The sequence below is a fragment of the Notolepis coatsorum genome, assembly GCF_963971535.1.
Source record: "Notolepis coatsorum genome assembly, chromosome: 13".
Lineage (NCBI taxonomy): Eukaryota > Metazoa > Chordata > Actinopteri > Aulopiformes > Paralepididae > Notolepis > Notolepis coatsorum.
This window is the reverse complement of record NC_140177.1, coordinates 27,378,133-27,396,019: the sequence shown is the minus strand read 5'-3', so window position 1 is coordinate 27,396,019 and position 17,887 is coordinate 27,378,133. Positions and strand designations below refer to the sequence as shown.

At 46.2% G+C, this 17,887-nt stretch overlaps 1 protein-coding gene across 1 annotated transcript in view; it reads left to right on the top strand.

Moving 5' to 3' along the window:
• Positions 1 to 17,887, top strand: part of pigk (phosphatidylinositol glycan anchor biosynthesis, class K) — a 95,668-nt gene that overhangs the window by 43,361 nt on the left and 34,420 nt on the right. The window contains exon 9 of the mRNA XM_084327210.1: positions 5,896 to 6,068. Within this exon, the coding sequence (XP_084183336.1) occupies positions 5,896 to 6,068 (173 nt within the window). The remainder of the gene's footprint in view (positions 1 to 5,895; positions 6,069 to 17,887) is intronic.

Here is a 17,887-nt window from a genome sequence, read left to right as displayed (position 1 = left end):
CAATGGGCCTGGTCTTCAAGATACACTACACCACTAAGGTACCCATGTACATGTCGAAATACTTCCCAAAGGTCAGTGAATACCATGACCACAACACCCGAGGGAGTTCCACAAATCATGTCCAACCCAGATTCGGCTCAAACAAGGGACTAAACACATTCCGCAATTATGCCACATCAATGTGGAACGCCCTACCCACAGCTGTAAAGGAATGTGAATCACTACCCACCTTTAAAACCACTCTCACCTACGGGAGGCTGCAAAAGTTTTCAATCAATCCCCTACACGCTTGGTAGTGGAGTGGAGGGGAGGGGAGGGGTTATCATTTGGTTGCAACCTGACCACTAGATGCCACTAAATCCTGCACACTGGTCCTTTTTAAGTTTTCAAACTTTATTATGTAAGTTTTATTCAATTGTCTTTTCAAATGGGCGACATTCCCCTTTAAACCATGCCACACCTGCTGGAATATTTACATTTAATGTATATATGATTTAATGGGTGGATTCAAATAAAGCATTGTGTGTGTGTGTGTGCATAGTCGTAGGGGGGGTTGCAGGGGACATGTCCCCGTCAATATTGAGAAGAGGTCAATTTGTCCCCCTCAAAGAATATAGCTAATATGAAAGACGGCCCCCTCTCCAAAAGAGGTAAAAACTATGTTTATATACAGTATTTTTCATTTAAAACATTTATATATCCTTCTTACCCCGTAACTGTAGAATAAATATTTTAAAGCAATACAGGATGCCTGAGAGCCTTACGGCATGATATTCCATTATATCAGCGGGTACCAATGCTGTCTTTTCCTTTTACATCAGGGGTCTCAAACTCAATTTACCTGGGGGCCGCTGGAGGTAGAGTCTGGGTGAGGCTGGGCCGCATCAAATATTCCACAAAAAAAGGGTTTCAAGCATTCCAAAAAAAAAGCACAACTGATCCAATCTTCTCACAAACACACTAAAACCTCACAAACACCAGCAACTGAGCATTCTCAGTGGTGTCAGTGGACTCATCCACAGCTATGGAAATGCACTGCATTTTTTTTTATTCTATCACAAAGCTGTTTAATCAAATCATCAGCCAGTATTTCAGTTATTCTGGCTGCTGTGCTATCTGAGGGGGATTTGCTTTTGTTTGCCTTCAAACATGGTCTCCATCACTTCAGTCATACATTATTTTATTATTTATGCATCAGAGAATGGCTTCTTGTGTTTAGCCAACACCCATGCCACTGAGTGAGGACTTGGTTGCTTTTTCTCGTTGTGACGTAGCTTTAACAATAATTCTGCTTGCAGCTTGATATGATGATTTCATTCCATTTATTTGTGTGGTTCTTAGCACTGAATTTTGAGGAAAGGCTGCATCAAAATAACTGTTTTGTTTCGTAGTGGCGTTTCAAATTGCCACTCTTCACAAGAGCTACAGTTTCTTGACATAATTAGGCACATTGGTTTGGTGCTGGGAGGATGCACGCATATTTTTCAGTCCATTCACCTTTGAATTGCAGCGATTGTCACTGTCGACTTTTCTTTTACTGGCCATCTTGAGCATGCCATATTTTTCTACTAACTGCCTGCTGGCGAAACTAGGCTACTAGCTACATTTATCTCACAGAGATAAAACTGAGAACCAGGTTACTAGCTACAGTACCTGCTAGGGATGGGTACCTTTCACATTTGAACCGATAGGGTACCGGTACCTGTGAATCGATACCGGTACCCAACGGTACCTTTTTTCGGTACTTTAGTCAAAAAAAAATGTATTTACCTACCTCAGTCGTGAAAAAAAGAATCCAAACTTCAAATAACTACAATTTCGACCGTTTTCGGCTTGCCATTGTTCCGACTGCTTTGTTGTTGAATCAAGTCAAATCCTAGGTAAGCATATATTGTGCGTGTGAATGTTGACATGAAAAGAAAAAAGCAAAAAGAAAAAAGAGAAAGTAAAAAAAAATATATATATTTTTTTGTTTTTGTTTTGGTATCTCACTTGAATCGATACTCGGTAGTACCGACGTGTTTCGGTTCGGTACCTCAAAAGTACCGAATTCAAGTTCAAGTTCAAGTTCTTTAATAGTTGTCATACAGAAGTACAGAATACTTTCATACAAAATGCTTCTTACTGTTACGCTCCAGAGACTGTGCTAGACAAGATAGTATCAAATAACATAATAACATAATATAGCATGAATTTAGAAGAAGAAAATGAGGTCACAGTGTTCGGTATAGACATATGTACAATGTTCTGAGTTACCATATAATATACAATACACAATACTATGCAGTGTACTAATGTACAGTACTATCTAGTGCAAAGCAGAAATTAGAAATTCGGTACCCATCCCTAGTACCTGCAGATGAAACTACCAGTAGATGCGCTGTCAACTCTCGCTCTGACTCGGACCCGTTGAAAGACAACACGCATTCCGTGAAGAACCGCCCTACTCTGCTCTGATTCGCAGACTGTGGGTGGGGGGGGAGAAACGCTGACGGGATGCTGAATGTGATTGGACCAGAGAAGCCAGACACACACAGTGGCAGTGCAGCCGGACAGTGGAGCACTGCTTGCAGAGAGAGGAGACAGCGGAGAATTTCGAGGATGCCTGCCATACGCACTGGATATATTTTCCTTCCACTTGGTATCACTCCGGAATCACGTTTCAACCAAGTCACTAACGTAACGTTGCTGTCATGAGCCTGCGCTATGGTAGCCTACAAGTGATAAAATAAATAAAACATACAACTCGCACAACGACGCGGCAAGAAGTTGCGAGCGGGCCGCACTAACTAAACTTTGATGTCAAGTAGGGGGCCGCAAAATATCATCCAGCGGGCCGAGAGTTTGAGACCCCTGTTTTACATAGATTGATACAGAAAAGGCACAAATTGGTGCTTACAAGTACACCAGAATGCAGGAAATGAAGTATTTGACGCTAAAAAAATCCCGGGGGAGGACCACCCCCCGCTTAAAGTTAAAACCAAACCTACGCCTGTGTCTGTCTGTGTGTGTGTGTGTGTGTGTGTGCGCATCTGTCTGGACACGTCAGAAATAGGGGTGTGAGCTTGTGTGCGTGTTTCTGTTTACTCTATTCAAGTATGAATCACTTGTTCTTGTGCAGGCCTTCTGTTAGTGTTCACTTGCCTGTGAGGAGGCCTTCTGTTAGTGTTGACTTGCCTGTGAGGAGGCCTTCTGTTAGTGTTGACTTGCCTGTGAGGAGGCCTTCTGTTAGTGTTGACTTGCCTGTGAGGAGGCCTTCTGTTAGTGTTGACATGCGGCCTGTGAGGAGGCCTTCTGTTAGTGTTGACTTGCCTGTGAGGAGGCCTTCTGTTAGTGTTGACTTGCCTGTGAGGAGGCCTTCTGTTAGTGTTGACTTGCGGCCTGTGAGGAGGCCTTCTGTTAGTGTTGACATGCGGCCTGTGAGGAGGCCTTCTGTTAGTGTTGACTTGCCTGTGAGGAGGCCTTCTGTTAGTGTTGACATGCCTGTGAGGAGGCCTTCTGTTAGTGTTGACTTGCCTGTGAGGAGGCCTTCTGTTAGTGTTGACATGCGGCCTGTGAGGAGGCCTTCTGTTAGTGTTGACTTGCCTGTGAGGAGGCCTTCTGTTAGTGTTGACTTGCCTGTGAGGAGGCCTTCTGTTAGTGTTGACATGCGGCCTGTGAGGAGGCCTTCTGTTAGTGTTGACATGCCTGTGAGGAGGCCTTCTGTTAGTGTTGACTTGCCTGTGAGGAGGCCTTCTGTTAGTGTTGACATGCCTGTGAGGAGGCCTTCTGTTAGTGTTGACTTGCCTGTGAGGAGGCCTTCTGTTAGTGTTGACATGCCTGTGAGGAGGCCTTCTGTTAGTGTTGACATGCGGCCTGTGAGGAGGCCTTCTGTTAGTGTTGACTTGCCTGTGAGGAGGCCTTCTGTTAGTGTTGACATGCCTGTGAGGAGGCCTTCTGTTAGTGTTGACTTGCCTGTGAGGAGGCCTTCTGTTAGTGTTGACATGCGGCCTGTGAGGAGGCCTTCTGTTAGTGTTGACTTGCCTGTGAGGAGGCCTTCTGTTAGTGTTGACTTGCCTGTGAGGAGGCCTTCTGTTAGTGTTGACTTGCCTGTGAGGAGGCCTTCTGTTAGTGTTGACTTGCCTGTGAGGAGGCCTTCTGTTAGTGTTGACATGCGGCCTGTGAGGAGGCCTTCTGTTAGTGTTGACTTGCCTGTGAGGAGGCCTTCTGTTAGTGTTGACATGCCTGTGAGGAGACCTTCTGTTAGTGTTGACATGCAGCCTGTGAGGAGGCCTTCTGTTAGTGTTGACATGCCTGTGAGGAGGCCTTCTGTTAGTGTTGACTTGCCTGTGAGGAGGCCTTCTGTTAGTGTTGACTTGCCTGTGAGGAGGCCTTCTGTTAGTGTTGACTTGCCTGTGAGGAGGCCTTCTGTTAGTGTTGACTTGCCTGTGAGGAGGCCTTCTGTTAGTGTTGACTTGCCTGTGAGGAGGCCTTCTGTTAGTGTTGACTTGCCTGTGAGGAGGCCTTCTGTTAGTGTTGACTTGTGGCCTTCTTCACTTCCCCCCAGTCTTCTCTATCTATCCTATCTATCTATATTTAGAATGTGGTCATAAAGCTGTCTGGTCCTAAAAGGTTTCAGATGAAAGTGAATGTCTTTCAGATTTCCGCAGACCTGCCGCTCTAAACAGACTTTCTAATTCTGCTAGAAGGTCGCTGGCCTTTGACGGGGGGGGGGGGGGGGGTGCTCCTGCTGCTCTGGGCCACGGTTTAGTCTCCGCCGTGCCCCCCCCCCCCCTTCATCTCCTGCAGAGACCCGTCAGCCACCTGGGGGTGGGGAGCACTTCAATCCCCCCAGTCGTCTGTCTCTCAACCCGAGCTCTCCTCCCGATCAATGTGTTCTGACTAATGCGTATTATTCACCTCTGTCCCCCTGCTCCTGAGGATGCGCTCTTTCTGGCAGGGCTATTTTCTGGCATTAAATCAAGGATCGATACTATGGATTTCCCCCACTGTGCCAAAAAGGCTCTTGTATCAATGCGGCACAGGGTTGCACTTTGCTGGAATAGAAATTACTTCTGCCTCTGTCACCAAATCATCTCTTGTCACTGTGGTTTCAAGAGGAGCTCGGCTGATGGAGATAAGGTTCTGCTCTCTGCGGTGAGCTGTTTTTCTTCTTGGTATGAAGAGCTCGGGACAAGACGACAACACTGATACAGTAGATGTGTGTAAAGGGGAGTGTAGCCCTTCCAGACGCTGACAAACTTCACCGCTGAAGACGTGAAGTTCTGTGTTGCCAATGCGCTTATCTCTACGGCGCCGGTACAATTAGAAGTGGGGGGGGGGGGGGGGGGGGCGACAGCGGCTTGGGAGGTAGAGGAGGTTCCCGGTTCGATTCCCTCTCCTTCCCGGGCAGCGTGAGCATGACACTTAACCCCTAACTGCCCCCGATGAGCAGGTTGGCACCTTGCATGGTTGCTTCTGCCGTCTGTGTGTGTGAATGTGTGACCCCCCCCCCCACCAGCACATCTCCGCCTGGCTGCTCCTTAGCTGTCTCTTTCATATATGTTAACAATTTAGGAAGCTGGAAAGTGCCTTGTTTGCTCGCTCGTGAACTTTGATGTATTTGGACATTGCGTGTTTGGAGCATTCAAAGGTTACGATGTGGAATAATCTGGCTGTTGAAATCCACTGTAGGCTGAGATAAGATAGTGGTGGCAGCTTGGACCTCAGGGTGAACTTTAAAAGTGAACTTTAGTTTTGAATGTAATCTTGCTGCAATAAATTAAAAAAATATTATCACAAAAATGATGTTAACCACTTGTCAACAAGCAGGAGACGGTCGTTCCGTTAACTAATTTCCCCCGCTCCATATTTCTGATATGCCTGTTTTTGTCATTGTGTGTGTTTCTCCTCCAGTACAAGGTGTGTCCTAAGAGTCAGTGTGTGTCCACCCCGGGCCACCGTACCGACCTGTTCCTCCGGGACCCGGGGAGCGTCCTCATCACTGACTTCTTCGGCAGCGTTCGCAAAGTGGAGCTCACCATGGAAACCATCGCCTTGACAACCCCCACAGAGCCGGCGGAAGAGGAGTAAGTAAAGCCTTCCGTCTTTTGTTGTGCTTTGCACAACGTTTGCTCCCGTTTTGATCTTCTCCATGTTTCACTGCAGGCCTCACGGCTACTGCAGCACCCATAACTTTACATTTACACTTTACACTTGCACTTTACACTTTACATTTACACTTTACGTTAGAACGCTCTTCAAAGGGCATCAGTGAGCATAGATAGCATTATAATCTCTCCTGACAGATGTCAAAATGGCTGTCTTAGTCAACTAAGGGGGTTTGTGCTGCCTGGTCAATAGGGTTGGGTACCGTTCACATTTGAATCGGTACCGTACCGGTACCTGTTCCTGGAATTCAGCATCGGTACCCAACAGAACCTTTTTTCTGTACTTAACTCTCTGTAATAACAAAACTTTTTTTGTTATTTATTTAGAACATTTAGTTATATTTTATATGGCTTTACGCTCTGCTCTATTGGAACTGTCCCTTTAATCATATGCTATCATGAAAACGTTCAACCACTTGCACGCACCTACACCTGCCTGGCACGCCCACATCCGCTCACATATAAGCGGGGCCATGGCCATACTACCAGCTCCTTCCCTACTTTCACCACCTGGAAGTACGTGCAGGGCACCTCTTCAGATCAGTGCTGAAGTAGTTAGTTAGTTATAGGAGCTGTGTTGGCATAGTCTTTTGTTTTTCCCTCTCTCACTAATTTACGGGAGAAAGAAAGGATAATGTCGTCACCACCGGAGAGTCTAGAGGGTTACTCTGACCTCCACCGGCGCTTCACATTCGGGCTTCCTCTGGGCGTAGTGGGGCTTTCCTGCTCCACGTTTGTGGCAGGCAGGTGAGCCTCAGCAGTGCCCGGAGGAGAGTGCGCGTTGCTGGGCAGTTCCCCCGCCAGCGTTGCTCTCCGGCTGTGCAGCTGGATACTATTGCCGCGGGAGGCAGTCGGCTGGTCCGATGGTCTCTCTGGTGGGTGGTGTCTTGCGGCGCGGGCTCTCCGCCTCTGCTCGCTCACGTCAATTGGCGGTGAGAGGCGGGGGCGGACGGTCTCAGTTGTGCGGGTCGGCTGCTCAGGCATACGGCCCCGCAGAACAGCCGGTTCCAGGCGAGGATTCCTCCGTTACCTCTCCATCGCGTCCGATACAGCTACAGTAGCTAGCCGTTAGCTTGTAGCTAGCCGTTAGCCTGTAGCGTCCGATGGACAATTAGGATTACATGGAGGGGGCGGGGAGTTCTTGTTTGACGGCCCACGAAGACAGAGCTCTCTCCCCTCGGGCAGAGTGTGCTTTGTTTTCCTGGGAGCCCTGTACTCCGAGTCTGGGTTCAAATCCCACCTCCGAGACGGGATGCCCTACTGCCATCCGCACTGGACGTTGGCTCCCGCCTATCAGAAAGAGAAAGTGAGTTGAGCCTCCCGCCACAAGGGATGCGAGCGAGACGGAGGAAAGTATGCAAGGGAGTTGCGTGTTTTTGTTCCCGAGCTTAGGGCGGCAGCGGCCCATACAAACGGGGCTCCGCTGCCGACGCCACTGTATCTCTGGCAACGCCGTCCTATGAGGGAGGCGAGCGTTGTCTGCCCTTTATTTGGGCTAGGCAGTTGGCTATCTGGAGTGACCAGGCCTGCCCTCCGCCTTACGCAGCTTTATTAGCGAGCCGTTAGCTTGTAGCTAGCCGTTAGCCCCTGTAGCTGGCAGTTAGCCTGTGGCTAACCGTTAGCGATAGCCGCGGGGAGATAGCGGGCTCTGGACACTCTGATTCGGCGTCATCTCTGGCGGAAGATGTCGTCAGCCTGCACCACGGCCGGCCGCAGGATATGGGTGAAACGCCGGAGCAGGACTCCAGCCGTCGCCACTACTGGCCTCGCCAGCAAGAGGCCTCGTCAACGGGGAGACCACCATTGTTGCTGCCAGTTGTCCTGCGACCCGGGGGTACAGGTAGGACACATCACCCCTTCTGTTTCATGTAAATACGTTTTAGGATAAAACGTAGCATTGAGTCCGCAACTGGTGTGCTATTGTTAGCTTACAGAGTTGTACATATGTAGCATGTAAACCAAGGACTTTTTGAGTCCCTCTCTTCACTCTGATATTTTCTCTTTGCTTAAGGGTAAAGATAAAAAATAGTAATTTTTCGCACGTAAGCCAGAGCCGTGGATAAAACCCGTTTTTTACACAAACAAGGTTATCAGCTGTGGTTGGCGTGCAGGATGTGAAGCTATTACACTACAGGTGTATGTGCTTTCATTTAGCGCACTATACAACTGGTGTCACGGCTCAGCTTTTTTTATTGCGTCGTATCAGGGGTGAGGTGGATAACCCCCCCCCGGATATAGTTATATCCTTTACGAAACTGATTGGCCGAGAGGTTGTGTCTTTCTACCTATCGGTCTCCCTGACAAAGGTGTTCTCTCTCTTGTCACAGGGAGGGGGGGGGGGGGGGGATTTCCCTGTCTCCCACACCAAATTAGGATAGTGGGACACAGGATTTCCCCGGCCATTGAAGACGTCGCATGCGCGTTTTCTTATTGGCCAAGAGACATGTCCGTGAGTTACAGGGCCTGTGCTACAGACCACTGTCATTGTAAAGGATAGATGATGCGATGCAGTCGAGACTGTTGGTCCTTCTGCTCTGCTCTCTAACAGTAGTGTATATTGGGCAGTTTTGTCTACTTAGTCCAATCTGTTACATGAACCTTTTTCAACTGTTTCAATCACGTTGAGGTCTCTCTGGGAAAACCGCTGTCTTCCCCTCTTACATAAAGAGCAGAATTGACACGGTTTTTATTCCCAGGCTCGAGAAGAAAAAGAAGAAGAGGCCATTGAAGACGTCACAGGCGTGTTTTCTTATTGGCCAAGAGTAGGGATGCACTGATCCGATATTGGTATCGGTATCGGCCACCGATATCAGTAAAATAGCTGGATCGGGTATCGGTAAAAATTAAGGCTGTCAGATTTAACGCGATATTAACGTGTTAACTCCCGATTCTATTAATGCCACAAATTTTTTTAACTCAAGATAAACTTAAAAAGATTTTTTTTTTTTTTTTTATTATTAGACTTCACTCAGGTGTATTATTGATGCTCTCATTGATACTACGTTTGTTTCTGAAGTGTGTGTGTGTGTGTGTGTGTGTGTGTGTGTGTGTGTGTGTGTGTGTGAGAGAGAGATATAGAGAGAGAGGGGGGTGAGAGAGATGAGGAAGGGGCAAGAGAGAAAGAGAGCTAGAGAGTGTGTGTGTGTGAGAGAGGGGGCGGGGGTGTGTGATTAATCAGCCCTTGTGTGGGTGAATGTAACAAGTTCCTAACGTTTTCTTTCCCCTATTATTTCATGCACACTTTATTCATTGTTTTAAATTATTATTTTCTTTTAAGTTATTTTGTGCATCACTCTGTTTTGAATTTGATGCAAATTTGCAATGCATGAGGGTCATCCTTTTGTGTTAAATGGCTGCATAAAGCAAGCATTTGTTGACTCGCATGTTGATAAGAGTATTAAAACTTGGAACTTGAAAAATATCCGTTTAAGGTAAAAAAAATAAATAAAAATGCAATTAATTTGCGATTAATCGCGAGTTAACTATGGACAATCATGCGATTAATCGAGTTAAATATTTTAATCGTTTGACAGCACTAGTAAAAATATATATATATCGGATACATTTTTTTTTAATTTTTTTTATACGAAATAAAATAATAAATAACCATTCAGTACATTTATATCTGTGTTAATTTGTTACATTTAGTTTCACTAAGTTAGGAAAGTAATGTTTTAAGTCAAGCCTGATGTTGCCTTGCACAAAAGAATGATCCCAGTCTCTTCCACACAGTGACAGTGAGGCATACAGTTTATTAATTGAATGAATGAAGTTTACACTTGTGATCCTTTACAATTCTTAAAAACAAAATATGTATATAAAAAAATAAAAACGTGGATACATTATATTTTTGGGAAAAAGATTTGGACCAAACCCAGGTATCGGGACTGAAAAAGTCGGATCGGTGCATCCCTAGCCAAGAGACATGTCCGTGAGTTACAGGGCCTGTGCTACAGACCGCTGTCATTGTAAAGGATGGATGATGCGATGCAGTCAAGACTGTTGGTCCTTCTGCTCTGCTCTTTAACAGTAGTGTATATTGGGCCGTTTTGTCTACTTGGTCCAATCTGTTACATGAACCTTTTTCAATTGTTTCACTCACGTTGAGGTCTCTCTGGGAAAACCGCTGTCTTCCCCTCTTACATAAAGAGCAGAATTGACGCGGTTTTTATTCCCAGGCTCGTCGTATAAGAGCCTGTGTCTGTGTCTCTAGTACCGGCTTCCTGCTGCTCGTCCCAGACAGCGAGGGGAAACATTGTGGGTCTCTTTCTTGTTAGAAATTCGCCGTCACTGTTCTCAGGTTCTTTACGAGCATACACGTTGTTTCATAAATCAGCGTTTGTTCTTACGAGACCAATCAGCACTGGCCCAGGGTGTTTTTCAATGATTGAATCCGCTTTTTGGGACCGGCGCGCCTTGGTTGCCCAACATCATAAAAACGTGTTTTTTATGCAGTCGGCTGGGAAGGAGATTTTTATCTCTACCGAGCGCCAGTGCACTAGGTTAGACTCGCGTACATCTCCGGGGGGAGATGACGGAGTAGATCAAACATTGGCAGGGGGGTTTCACGCCTGTTAGGTGGGCCACCGGGAGCGGTGCGCTCGCATACTGACCGTCTTGGTGGCGCCCCCTGTGATGTTTTGGATCAAGTTCTGGTACCCCAAAGGACCCTGAGCTTTTCCAGGGGGGAAATGTCAGGGGCGGGCCGGACGTCACAGGGGTTGATGTCATGAATGTGTGTGTCATATAGATGCCACTACGAGTTGCCCTTAACAGTGGTGTGCATTGGTCCATACTATGTTGTACCTTTTTGCACAATGTTAGGTGGGTTGGTCCTTCTCCATTCATTTCACCCCTCCCTCCCTGCTAAACCGGGGCTGGGAGGGGGCTGTCGGGGAGGCTGCTTCTGCTCTATGCATCCCTGTGTAGGTCCCGGTCCTCCAGGCCCAGGTCGGGCCTTGCCCTCGTTGACCTGTTGGCCTGGGTTAACCCTTTTTAAACCTGAAACGCCTTGAACTGCATTGTATAGCCTGTGTATATGCGCAGTTATGTTTCCGGGGTTTCTTAATGGGTTAAGGGAGCAACCATTTTCTGTTAATAAACATAGGGGCGTGGTTGTCTCCCCGGTGTGTTGGTAGCAGAGTCGACTCCGGTTGAGCCCGGGTCTGACCCCGGCTGCCCGAGAGTATGCCCCTGCATGTTTCATGACATCTGCCAATTGTGTCAAACTCTTTCTCTGAACCTCGACCCAGCGGGATTAATAAATTGGCAGGGTCAGGGTTCGTGGTGGAATCTGTTCGCTGGCGGAGTTGGCTAACTCCGACTCTGCGAGGTTCGTGACCCTATGAGATTGTGACATGGTGCACGGCATACCGAACACCCTTTCCGCCGTGATACTGTTCTTACAGTTAGCCCCTTAGGCGCCTGTCTAGTCTGCAGTGCTCCGGGCGCAGGTCGAGTTCTGCTCTTGTTAAGACCTGTCGGCCTGGATTGAGGGATCAACCTCCTTGGAGGGTTGTCTCTCCGGTGCGCCAGCTGGCCCCACGACATTGTGGGGGGGAAGCCTCCTTGGAGCGCTTTGGAGCGGCGTGCCAGGTGGAGAAGGGCCTTCACCTATTGTAGGCCCTGTCCGATACGCTGGCGATGTGGGGGGTGGTGTCACCAGTGACCGTCTGGTGGGGTCTCGATGCCGCGGCCTTGTTGACTTCGCCAGGCCCCTTTTTCGGGGGGTCCTGGCCCCCGGGATGTGGCCTGGGGCTGGGGCCTCCTCCGCGCCCTGCTGCTACGGCCTTGCCACGGGGTCGTGGTTTTTTGACCCCGACCCCGCGATGTTGGGGGCTGTGACGTGGGTTTTTTGCTTCACGTCCGTTCCCTGGTGGCGTGCGGGATGCGCGACCGAGTAGTCGTGGGCCCTTCTAAACAAAGGTAAGTCCCACGGTCTGTTCACCCTGTGCGTTTGAGGTACTGTTCCCTCATCGCACAGTCAGGTCCGGTCTCCCTCCCGTCCCTCACTAGGGGGGGCCCGGACCCTCCCCGGATTCTGGAGGAGCTGGTAGTATGGCCATGGCCCCACTTATATGTGAGCGGATGTGGGCGTGGCCAGGCAGGTGTAGGTGTGTGCAAGTGGTTGAAAATGTTCATGATAGCATATGATTAAAGGGACAGTTCCAATAGAACAGAGCGCTCGCCATATTCATATAACTAGGGTTATAGGATAACCTTCGTTATTTATTGTTGTAACACACCACACAAAGGGACAGTAATATATATATTTGTCAAAGGCTCCCTCTTGTCTAGTATATTACACTCTTATACTAAACATGTAAAGGTCCCCAAATTTGCTACAGATTGAACTAGTGTGTAATTCGGTCGGTACCGTTAAAAGTACCTAAGAGTTCGGTACCCAACCCTACTGGTCAAACTGTAACCCAGTTTTATGTGCTCCTAGTTTCTCAGTGTTTGGCCCTGGACATGAATATACGTCTTAACAAGCCAATAGGGATCTGTTTTTGAACATCCCTTATTAGTGACACTGGTGGTCTTGTACTAATAATGTTTTGAGTAAAGCTGATGATGGGAGAGTTGTGCACATGCTACAGCCTACAAGTCACTGTAGTTATGATGATGACGAGGATTAGGATTATTGGTAGATGTAATTATGCATTGAAATGGACTGCATTTATCCAAAGCGCTTTACAACTCCTGCCTCACATTCACACATTCACTCACACATTCACACACTGACGGAGGAGGCTACCATGCGAGGTGCCAACCTGCTCATCAGGAGAAGTTAGGGGTTAAGTGTCTCACTCAAGGACACTTTGACACACTGCCCGGAGGAGCAGGAATCGAACCGAGAACCTTCTGATTACCGGTCGTCCACTCTACCTCCTGAGCCACGGTCACCCCCGCAGATCATTGATTTTTACAACTTCATATGATCAACTCCTGTGTTTAGCAGATACTGTGTCTGTAAGAGTGATGGTTGAATATGAATAGTCTTTCAATTCTGCCTGTAATTTATTCCGCCACAAGAATTCTGTTTCAGCAAGTGGCAATGAACGAACGGTTTCATTTCAAACGTGAATTTCTATGGCGCAACCCTGAGGGGAGTTGGACAATTTCCACTCTTCCTGAAAAATAATGACCCGTTTTAGTGCAGCCTGCTGTTGAAGGCCACTACTTGCAGGGTGCAATGAACAGGCATGGCCACTAGATGGCTGTAGAAAGCTATCAAGTTTCTCCGTAACATTATGCTGTTGATCCACTGCCCGTCCCCATGACAAGCAGGTAGACCACATGCTGTTTGCTTACTCACATTAGCCAGTTCCCCAAACACACTAATCCTTTAATAAGGACACGTTTTTAGTAAACCGAAAGCTAATATACCCAAATATAAACAATCATAATTAACTCATTAGGTTTTGATTGGGAGTAGATTGCTCTGCTCTGTAAACAGACAAGTAGGAAATTCAGGATTACCCTCTCCCTCCCACTTGTATTAATTCTATCGAACGCTTTTTAACCGAGTCACTGGCTGGTTCTAGTCAAAGAATCTATTGTGCTTGGTTGGTAATTGGTCATTAGAGTGAATTGGCATTCAGTTTAGTGGCGTCTGCCGCTTTGGCCTCTGGGCTATCCAGTCATTATGGACTGTGTCACCAACCTGTCCCCCACTGCTTTATGTATTGATCTAAAACCAACACAACCCATCAACCCACAGGCCTCGCTGAACACACCTGCTGCGCTGATGCAACGTGTCCCTAATTCACTTTCTCCCAGACTGTTATCTCCCATTCTGATGTAAGAAACCAGCAATATTATGATTCATCCCATGTGTAAATGGGACATGGTTTGCAGACATGCCAGTCATGACTAGCATCTCTCTCTCTCTCTCTCTCTCTCTCTCTCCTCTCTCTCTCTCTCTCTCTCTCTCTCTCTCTCTCTCTCTCTCTCTCTCTCTCTCTCTCTCTCTCTCTCTCTCTCTCTCTCTCTCTCTCTCTCTCTCTCTCTCTCTCTCTCTCTCTCTCTCTCTCTCTCTCTCTCTCTCTCTCTCTCTCTCTCTCTCTCTCTCTCTCTCTCTCTCTCTCTCTCTCTCTCTCTCTAAATAATAATATGGACTGTACAGGAGATTAAACTGGGTATAAAATATATGAATTGGTACTATTGAGTATAGTGCTAATCAGATTTATGTACAGAGTTATTAATTCAAGTATTAATATGTATACAATACAGGTATGGTAGTAGTCATATTGGCCAGCAGCGTAACTAGTAAGAGTAGGTAGGGATATGTAGATATAGTATATGTCAAAAGGATTATATGCAGGTACTGTATGTGTACACAGATATATATATATATATATATATATATACAGCATTATTTTACATGCTATTATACAGCGTTATAACTAAAGTAGGTATATAGATGAATTATATGTAAGGGATAATGTATGGCTACGAGGTCATTGTCGCAAAATAATTGACCGACACGGAGTTTAAAATACCGAGGCGCCGCGCCGAGGTGTTTTAAACGTAGTGAAGGTCAATTATTTTGCGACAATGACCGAGTAGGCTATACATTATCCCGCTTATTACATGGCTAACTTACTAACAATATACCTAATTCATTTGACAAATCGCAGTTGTTCTGTGGCTCTGTCAGCCCAAATAAAGTGATTATTATTATCGCGGGCAGCAGCCTCTGTTCTGGCTCCGCTGTGTTCTGGCTCCGCTCGTCGCTCCGCCCCCTGTCATCGCCGGCAGCACTGAATTGCACTGAAACAGTGTGTGTCAGTGGGCTTGATTGCCAACAGCTGCACACTGCGGTCATTATTGAAAAAACAGCGGTCATTATTGAAAAATAATGACCGCAGTCGGGGGGCTATTGACCAATCACAAGCAAGCATTTCGGCGAATGTGAAAACGCCATGTAATAAGCAGGTATATTCAGACAGATATGTATATATATTAGGGATGCTCGATATTGACTTTTTTACCGATATTCCGATATTGTCCAACTCTTAATTACCGATACCAACTGATACCGATATATGCAGGGTTTCCCCCCAAAAAAACGGAATAATTTCAGGTAACTAATAATTTCACTGGATGCATTCAAAAGGCTTTCTAAATGTAAGCATTATCTGTGCAAAATATGATCATTAAAAAAGAAAAAATTAACATTACATATCTCTTGTTGTTGAATTAAACCAACATGCATACTTTTGACAATAAATAAAATAAGAATTGGTTCTTACTTGCTTGCCTGGGTAAATAAAGGTTAAATAAATGTAAAATTGTTATTGTTTTTTTATTTTTATTTTTTTCGATACCGATATTTTCCGATATCACATTTTACTGCCGATATCGGCCGATAATATCGGACATCCCTAATATATATATATATATTCAGCACTATTGTACATGCTATCATACAGAGTTATATGGGCTTTTGTACGAGACAAACATCCATTATTTTTTTACTTTTTTTTTAATCTTTTTCCCCCTCCTTTTTCCTCCGATTTTCTCCCATCCCAATGTTAGTCGTTATGCCAATTCCCAATCCCCTTCCTGGTCGCTGCGCACTTACCCCCCACAGTCGGTCTGGGAGAGTGGAGGTTATCACGTGCTTCCTCCGACACACGTCTAGCCAATCAACCGCTTCTTTTCACCTGGCAGCGCGGACTCTCACTGAGAGCGTGTAACGTGTGGAAGGATCACACTACCGCCCTTAGATCCTATCCGCGCTTAGCAGGCGCCCCGACCGAACTGTAGGAGTCGCTGTTTACAACGACCCGGACCCACCCCGCCAGCTTCTCCCACCCTCTAATACTGCCAATTGTATTAGTGTGAACGGCCAGCCAAGCTGGTGACAACCCCGGAGCTGTGAGCTGGATTCGAACAGGCGAATCCAGCATCTCCGGGGTTGGTGACGAACGCAATCTCCGCTACGCCACCTGACCGCCCTGACAAACATCCATTCTGAAGATTCACTCAAACTTTACTCGAGATTGGAATCAAAGGCTGCTATTGAGCGCCCATGCCATTATACCATTCAACAGTAAGTAAAGTAAGTAAACTTTATTTGTATAGCACCTTTCACAGATAAAATCACAAAGTGCTTCACAGAAGTAAAACATCGCAACAGTTACAGAGATGAACGCACTACACATAAAACATTTCTGACACGACGTAAGCATAGGCATAACATAAGTAAATTAAATAACTAAATATGAGTGCAACATAAATGTCAGTCCTAAAAACAGAACAACAATTATAAATAAATAAAGTATACAACCAGGAATTAATTCAAATGAATTAAAAGCCTGTCTGAATAAAAACGTTTTCAACTGTTCCTTAAAAGTGGATAGGTTGTCAAGTGAATGCATAGAAAGGGGGAGGGTGTTCCAAAGGGTAGGGGCCATAAATTGGAAGGCCCAGTCACCTTTGGTTATTAACCGGGTCTGTGGGACAACCAGTGTCCGTGTTTTGTCTGAAGTCTGCGTGTAGAAACCTTTTCATTCGCTAAGGCAGGGCCTCCTGTTGGATGCCTACGTACGATTGGCCAAATAAATAACCGCGAAGAAGAAGAGGAGGAGGAAGATGGAGAATGACATTCATAAAAAGGGCCCTGCTGATAATAACAGCGTTTCATAATGCCTCGACAATGGGACTATTGAGAGCTCCCTTGGTGCACACAGAAATGGATTGTAGATGACCCCAGAAAACAAGCTGTGATTAAATATAGTGCAGCTTTAATTCACTTTCACTGGGCCAGCCAGCCACTCAGACAAGAGCATGGGGAGATTTAGAGGCACTGTACACTCTCTCTCTCTCTCTCTCTCTCTCTCTCTCTCGCTCTCTCTCTCTCTCTCTCTCTCTCTCTCTCTCTCTCTCTCTCTCTCTCTCTCTCTCTCTCACTCACATCCTTCTCCCTCTCTCTTGCTATCTCGCCCCCCTCTCCCTTTTCCAAATAGCCGCTTTTCTCAGAGTAAAGCGGGGCCTTCCATTAAGTGAATTACACTCGACACAGAGGACATTTTAATGGACCCCCCAGTTCCCTTCATTATATGCAGGCTTAACGCAATAATGAGATTGTGTGGTAATTCACAAGCCAGCCATAGGTGGTTGTTGACCAGAGTGCGCCTGTGGGTCATTTGCAAGCTCCCCAATATAATTGGAATAGAGGTGAAACTATCAAATTTCATACCTCATTGCATCATAGAATCAACTTAATGAAATAAGGCGATGCACGTGACCTGCAGTGCTGGATAAGAGTTCACCAGGAGAAAAGAAGCGAGCATGGAGCGGTCCAGACCCACAGACACAGCGCAGTAAGGCAGCATTAATGAGACGGACCCACAGAGCACCTGTACTGCACGTGTAGGTGCAACAAGGCAGTGTTCAAAGAGACGGACCCACAGTTCAAGTTTCAAGTTTGTTTCAAGTTTGTTTATTATTTGTCACAACAAAATACAGAATACTTTATGATGTTTCTGTATCAGCCCCTGATAGTGTGCTACATACAGTAAAAAGAAAGTAAGTAAAAAAAGTAATTAACAAGTAAGTAAAGTCAATATACATACAATACAGAGTAAAATTAGTAACAGTGAGGTACAATGCAGAGGTACAAAACTTAGGGTAGGGTGCAAATGAGGTATGAATGTGGTGCAAATCTCTTAATAATAGATAAATATAAAGTGTCTAAAGTGAATAAAGTGAGTGGTAAGGTGAGTGTT